At 40.9% G+C, this 6,878-nt stretch overlaps 1 protein-coding gene across 1 annotated transcript in view; it reads right to left on the reverse strand.

Moving 5' to 3' along the window:
* Positions 1 to 1,657: 1,657 nt before the first annotated feature.
* LOC138021475 (contactin-associated protein 1-like) overlaps positions 1,658 to 6,878 on the reverse strand; it is a 10,478-nt gene continuing 5,257 nt past the window's right edge. The window contains exon 3 of the mRNA XM_068868358.1: positions 1,658 to 3,047. Within this exon, the coding sequence (XP_068724459.1) occupies positions 2,419 to 3,047 (629 nt within the window). The 3' untranslated portion in view covers positions 1,658 to 2,418. The remainder of the gene's footprint in view (positions 3,048 to 6,878) is intronic.

A 6,878-nucleotide genomic window follows, 5' to 3' on the forward strand; every position in this document is an offset into this window, starting at 1 on the left:
GCTTTTAGATCAATTTGTGTAGCCGCAACATAACATTGAACTGATTGTTTATCTTCTTACAAATGTTGGATATATAATTATAGAAACAAAACTCAAGGTCCATACCAAATATATCTATAGAACGCCTAACTGCAAAAGACAGACTCGTACCCAGTCTCTATTCTTTTTGGGGAAAGAGGATTGGATACTAGGTTGGATTAAGGCGCGCGAGGTGTCATGGGAAGGGTCGAAGGGAAAATAGCGACTGGCAGATTTCGTTCCAACATGGCTGCTGTTTTTGATGGCAAAGTGCATGCAGCTATATTAGAGGGAAAATGGGCTTGTCCGCATAGCAGTTGTAGCAAGAAACCTATATTTTATCAAAAGAGCGGGATTTTTCACCATTATAAGACCATACATGGGTCTAACGTTCCATCTTCATTTTTGAAAGAAGCACTTATGCTATCTCGAAAGCTTCATGGAGATGAAACCAAAGCATATTTGGAGAACATTTATCAACACCATGCCATGGAGGTAAGATTCCAAAATAATTAATTCGGCATCAGATTGTTATGAATTAATCGAGTCTATTTTTGCAGATCTTGATTTGTTACAGCACAGTGATGATCCAACCTTTAGCTACTAGCCTCTAAATCTAGAGTTGAAAGTTTGCGTTACGACACCGACGGAAGCTGCCAATCTGCTGGGGTTTTGCCTGCTACATTACGCTGTTTTGCAGCAACATAGGTGTAAAAAAACGCCATATTCCGTTTCTCTGCTCTGCACGGCTCTATGCACGATTGCACGGTTCTGTCGATCGAAATCTACCAGTCACTATTTTTCTTCGACCTCTTCCCATATCTCCCCGCGCGCTCCACTTTATCCAGACCACTTTGGCTTTGAAACCCGTAAATAGCGACTGGGCACGAGTCTGTGCAAAAAGACAACATGTGATCAGTGCTGCCCAAACTAGGAGCGCGCATACACACTCACTAGGAGCTCCTTTTGCGCGCATTTTAACCCCTTAGCAGAAGACTCACGTTTGCATCAATTTACATCAATTTGCACCATGTGCATGCTTTGTTTTTGTTATTTTTGTCTTCGTTTGACAATAACTTTATTCTGATTGGCCATTCTAAATGGTGCATGTAGAGCTGAAGAACTCGTAGCGTTCTAAAGATAGAAAGATACGAGCAAAGATTGATTCATGAGCCTGTTATGAGAGAGGCAAGCTCCTACTCATGGGCTCCTGCTATGACCTACTCTTTGTGAATACTGCTTGGGTTCTTTTATTTCCCACAGGGCTATGAAAATCGAAGGGTTGTGAGACGGAGCCTACGGTTTATAGTCCCTACCCGAGTAGACTTCAGAGTCTAACCATTTGCTGATGTCATTACAAAGGCTTCACTTTGTCCTCAGTTATTTGAAGACCCTGGCGGTTATCTTCCTGAGGATATGACAATAGCGAACAAATACTTTACTTGTTTTCAGTCAAGCTTGATTAAACATATTGGTGGCGGTTTTTTTGTAGAATCTTAGTTCTCTCATTCACATTAATTCGGAAGACTGAGAGACCACTCCTGTGTTTAAACAGAACCTGAATGCAGTTAACGTTGACCTTATTCGATTAATTCAAGTTCAATTAATGGCCGGGCTGTGAAAGACAATGAAAACGTAATAATATTATCATTTACATGTATTATAAGTATCAATGAATAAGATTTTAGAGACTTTCTTTTAAAGAAAGAATATATGGAGGTCATATATTGCAACGACAAGTATGAAACGATTTTCCTGACGAAAGATCATCTGAGGTCTTCGTAAACTGAAGAAAATTGTTTTTATACTTTCTCTTTAACACTGAGTCTTTTTCTTTTCGCATGGTTTAATGGACCTGTTTAGCTTGTACGATATGCACGTGCATAAAACCACATTTGAAAGAAACTGTTCCCAAGAGTAACATCACGTGGTCTGAAATGGGTAGACCACGTGACCTAGAAACGTTGCCAGTCCGGGAACTTTGAGGAGGTCACGTTGTCGGCCAAACATCAAAAGTTCCCAATCCAGAAGTCTCGATCTGCGATAAAACACGTCCCATCAGTTTTCGGTGTATCTCTCTTGTAAGACGGTCACTGCTAAACGTTTGCGAGAAAAAAAGGGTGCCGATATCGCGTTCCTTACACGATCCATGACCAATCGGAAACATTGCTGTCATCAGGCCCAATCTGATTGGCCATAATTTGGCGGGAGACGTGTTTTAAATTTCTATCATACAGTAAACTGATGGACCAATACCAAATGAGAGAGATCGACATTTCTGGGTTTTGGGCTTCAGGCATATGTTGCATGTAGCTTCTTTCGTGATGTAATTAACTTTCTTTTCATTTTTAAGCCTATCAGCACACTTTTACGAGCAGCAATGTTTAGGTAGAGGGAAACTTAAACCACCCCATAACATCTGAGCTTTCCAAGAGTGTGATAACCTTTCTCACTATTGCTACTATCCCCGGTATCTCCAAATCTTAGCTCCACGACTGGGAGATGCGACTTTTGCGTTAGGAAACCGCTGTCCTCTCTCCACACGTTATCGTTTGTGTCGCAGTTACAGCCGTTGGCAGGACTTGCGCACTGCTGTGCTACCCCGCATGCGCATTTATAGGAATCCACTGGTCCCGCTCCACCCCAATATTTCATTTTTCCATGATCATGTGACTCCCACCAGCCGTAAGGATCACCATTAAAAAGAAGAACAGAGTTATAGCATTCGTATTTGATAAACTGTTCGCAGTGGGAAGACACATTGGTTAGAATGGACAGCTGTGAAAAACAAGAGGAGCTCACTCCAGAGTACTGAATGGTCTTTCTGTAACTCCCTCGGATGTCACGCCCATTAACCAACGTTCTATTTTCACTATCGTGACCAATCACTGTAACGCCGATTCCATTATTTTCACTCATGTTGCAAAAGACATCTAAGGGTTCGCAGCCTCCTTCACCATCAGGATCAATGGCATAAGAACCACTAGTGGCCTCAGGGTTGTGAGACTTTATTTCACTGCAGCTTTTACCTAATCGAATTGATATCATATAGTTATGCATTTTACTGTATATTCAACAGAATATCGGTTTTCTGATAGGTCAAAGACAATTGCATAAATAGGTTATGTCGTGCAACACAGAAGTTTCTATGGAAACAGCGATGGAGTAATGTTGTTGATTATATAGTAAATAAAGTTTTCAAATTGCACTCGCCAACGGCTCATGCAATTTTGAAAACTTCCAAACATCACTTGTGCCCATGCATAATGATCGCGAAAATCGATCGCATTAAGATACGTTAACAATTAATCCATGTGCACGCGTTGGATATAAAACCCACCGCACACTAGACAGGGGCGTTCCTAGGCATTTCCGTTTGTAAGCCTCGGTGGAGCATTTTCAGGGACGTGCTGGGGGGGAGGGGGGGGGGGGGAATAATTGTTAAATATTTAACAAAATGCAGCCAGTTGCGGTTGGGTCAAAGAAGAAATAACAACTTAAATGACCTGACTAAGGACACATTGGTTCCAAACATGTCTGAAATATTGTTGAAACTCAAAGAAATCCGAGAGCTAGTCGCGTAAATTTCGCTAATCACGGCGTCCACTGCAATGGGTGTGACTCTGTAAGCATGTACCAGGGCAGGTGTTGCGAGTGGAGCGTAAGTGCGTCTTCACTTTCCCTGCTAACATATCATGCGGAATGTGGTTTGAAGAGTGCTGTCTAAGGCTGTGAACTGCGGTTGGATCAAAATGAGTTTCGACCCATGGCAGAGGTCTTTTTTCCCGTACTCGTCAGCCCAGCAGACGCAAAAGAAAAGAGACCTTTGCTAGCAGGGAAGTCTTCACTCTGCTCATCGTGCTAAAAGAGCGTTAGAAGGACGGTAATAAATGTGACCACTTTGGGATAAAGGTCCGCAATTTAGCGTTCTGGATTGTCCGTGAGTGTTACTGGTTTTTCATTAGTTCAATAAAACCACTTTGTTTGTCACCACAAAATTTCATTTTCGAAGTGGCTTTCTTGTTTGAAAGATCGGTTTTGTAGGTTTCATAACGCTTATCTTGTACTCGGCTGTTGAAAACGTTCAGCTTTACTGGAACTACAATCTTGGACAAAACTCGTTGGGAAAATGTGACGCGCTGATTTGTCTGTGTGATTCCCATTCCAATGTTGGTTAAAAAAGGGGCAAAGGCTTGCACAGTATGTTTTGCATCAACATTGGTTTGGGGGATGGGAGGATGACCAATATACTTTTTAAGTCCATGTCAAATGATGGATAAGCTAGAATTTTTCCCAAGAGTTTTGTCCAAGATTGTAGATATTGTCCTAAGAAACTATCCTCTTGGGACAGAAACATGTCATTTAGTTCTAGTACGAGGTGATCGACCAAAGAAAAATATACGGCTCTTTTCCAGTACATCTCTGGCGTTTTCTAACATGCCTTTCAACAAGTCTACACAAAGTCTACAGTTGGATCACCGCTGAGTCGTGCTTTCCGAATCGTTTTTATACCACCGCATAAAAACTATATATTATACCGTCCGAACGACTTGAAAGGCCGTGCTTATGTACTTAAAGGCCGGTATGCGCTAGTCCTATTCCGGGACTCCCTCTTACACCGCCCTGAAAATGGGCCTGGAACCAAGGCGGGAAAAGAGAGAGTCCTGGGGCGTTTTCCATTTACCAAGAAATTCCGGAAATTCCGGTTGGGATGTAAATGGAACACACGTTTCTGGTACGTTCCACTGGAAAATTTCCGGAATAAACGGAACTTCTGAAAAGGTAGTCCTGTTTTCCCATTGGAAACTTTCCGATGGAAATGTGTGTTCCATTTACAATTTTTGAAAAGTCTTACCACTTCCAGCCTATTCACGGCCACATTCTTAAATTTTGGCTCGTAAAATCGCAATCACTGGGCGGCGAACGGACCTGAGTTAAATGGAACACGTTTTTCACCCGATGGAAATTTCCACCGAAATTTCCGGAAATTTTTTGTAAATGGAAAACGCCCCTGTATTACTTGCGGGCGCATGCTCGGAAGGAACCAATCATATTGCATTAGATGCCAGGCTGGATACGTAAATAAAGGGAACCTTGAAACTCCGGCAAAAAATCGTATATGAAAATCACTTTGCAGTGTCAGGAAAGAGAACATCTAAATTACCCTTGTCGTGACCAAACGAGGAGAAAAAAACCCCGATCACAGTGATGTTGGAAAATTATTGCCGAATAAATGTAACGACTGAGAGAAGATCGCAATAAATCGTTGCAAAGGCTGAACTAGTAAATATAGCATAGGATTTCACTAAGCGACAAAACAGCTCGGAGTCAGTATTTCATATTATCTGCAGTACTTTACCTCTAACAATGAGTTTCAGAAGGAAAGTGCTTTTAAGTAGCAACGATAAAAGTAAGGTGACACACGCTTTTAAGTAGCATTATTTCATCCTTATTAATTAATATTCACGAACAAATTTTGACCAGAGAAAAAAAATCGTGATAATTAATAACGTCCGAATAATCGATGTTTAACTGACAGTGTGCATTTATATGTATAAATTTAATAGGAACATTATTGCTTCATAATTGCGTTAGAGTGATTTTACTTAACCCGTGAAACAGAGAATAATAGTTATTGTGTAACATTACCTCCTAATTAGACCTATTGTTTTTCTGTTACTCAGACTATTTAGATCTAAAACGGTAGTAGAGTAAAGAAAAATGTAAAATGAAGAATTTCACTTAATAAGCGAAGAAAAGTATTACAATAACTGTCGTATAATTTATCTCTTCAGTTGTGTCATTATTGTGTGTTCTGTTTTTGTGTCAGTTTTTTCATCCTCGATTTTGTATACACCCATCCTCGGAGACCCAGGGGCAGTCAGTCGAGACGAGACTGCAGACTGCCGACTGCAGACTGCAGACTGCATTATGCGAGTTTTTTGTAGATGACCATATTCATTGCATGAATCAAGATTTTTATGCACCTCATTTCAACAATTTTCTCCTTGGTGCCCATTCAAAAATAAAATAAACAATATTAACCTCTTATAGACAGACAGGTAAGCTTATATGTGATGCTGAAAAAGGCCGATGGCAATGCTTAGACATGTCTGGCCCGTGCAACAGAAATACCAAAATTAATTCGCGACGGTAATTTGAGAAGCGGAACACTAAAAGACGACTAGTACCTTCCCTTGAAATCGGTCTTCTTCCTGATTTATTTCTTGTCGGCTCTTCGAAGGTGTTAACCAAGCATTTTGATTTTACACATGTACAGATTGCCCTTACGTAACAAAATCTTTTAGGTTGAATTGATCGAATTTTGAATCTTGCGGGTCCCTTTGCGACCCAAATTTTCGCCGCATGGTATGTCTGTTTTGCGAGCCAGACAAGGAGAACGATGGAAAAAAAATGGCGACCGTTGATGTAGCATTTCTCACTTGATATAAGGAATCACGATCTGACTTCATTGTATGAGGTTCTCTGATTGGGCGGAAAAAATACAATTGCGAAAATTTCCGCCCAATCAGATACTCAGAATTTAAGTAGCTCTGGAACTCGTCCATTAAAGGTATGTTCCCAGGGGCTCTTCTCGCCTTACTTGAAAACTTTACGCCAGTCCCGATACTCGTTTCGTCTCGCCGTCTCGACTGAGTGCCCCTGGGTCTCCGAGGATGGTATACACCATGTGATAGGGGCTTTTACGCACATATAGCGTGTAATATTCCACTATATATATTTCACGGGTCAAGTAAAATCACTCTATCAACACAAACTGACATGTAAAGAAACAAATAGTCCAGGTTGTGATTCAACTTCGTTTAACTTTTTATCTAACTTTGTCAGGAATAATGCTC

This window comes from Montipora capricornis, chromosome 10 (assembly GCF_036669925.1).
Source record: "Montipora capricornis isolate CH-2021 chromosome 10, ASM3666992v2, whole genome shotgun sequence".
Taxonomy (NCBI): Eukaryota; Metazoa; Cnidaria; class Anthozoa; order Scleractinia; family Acroporidae; genus Montipora; species Montipora capricornis.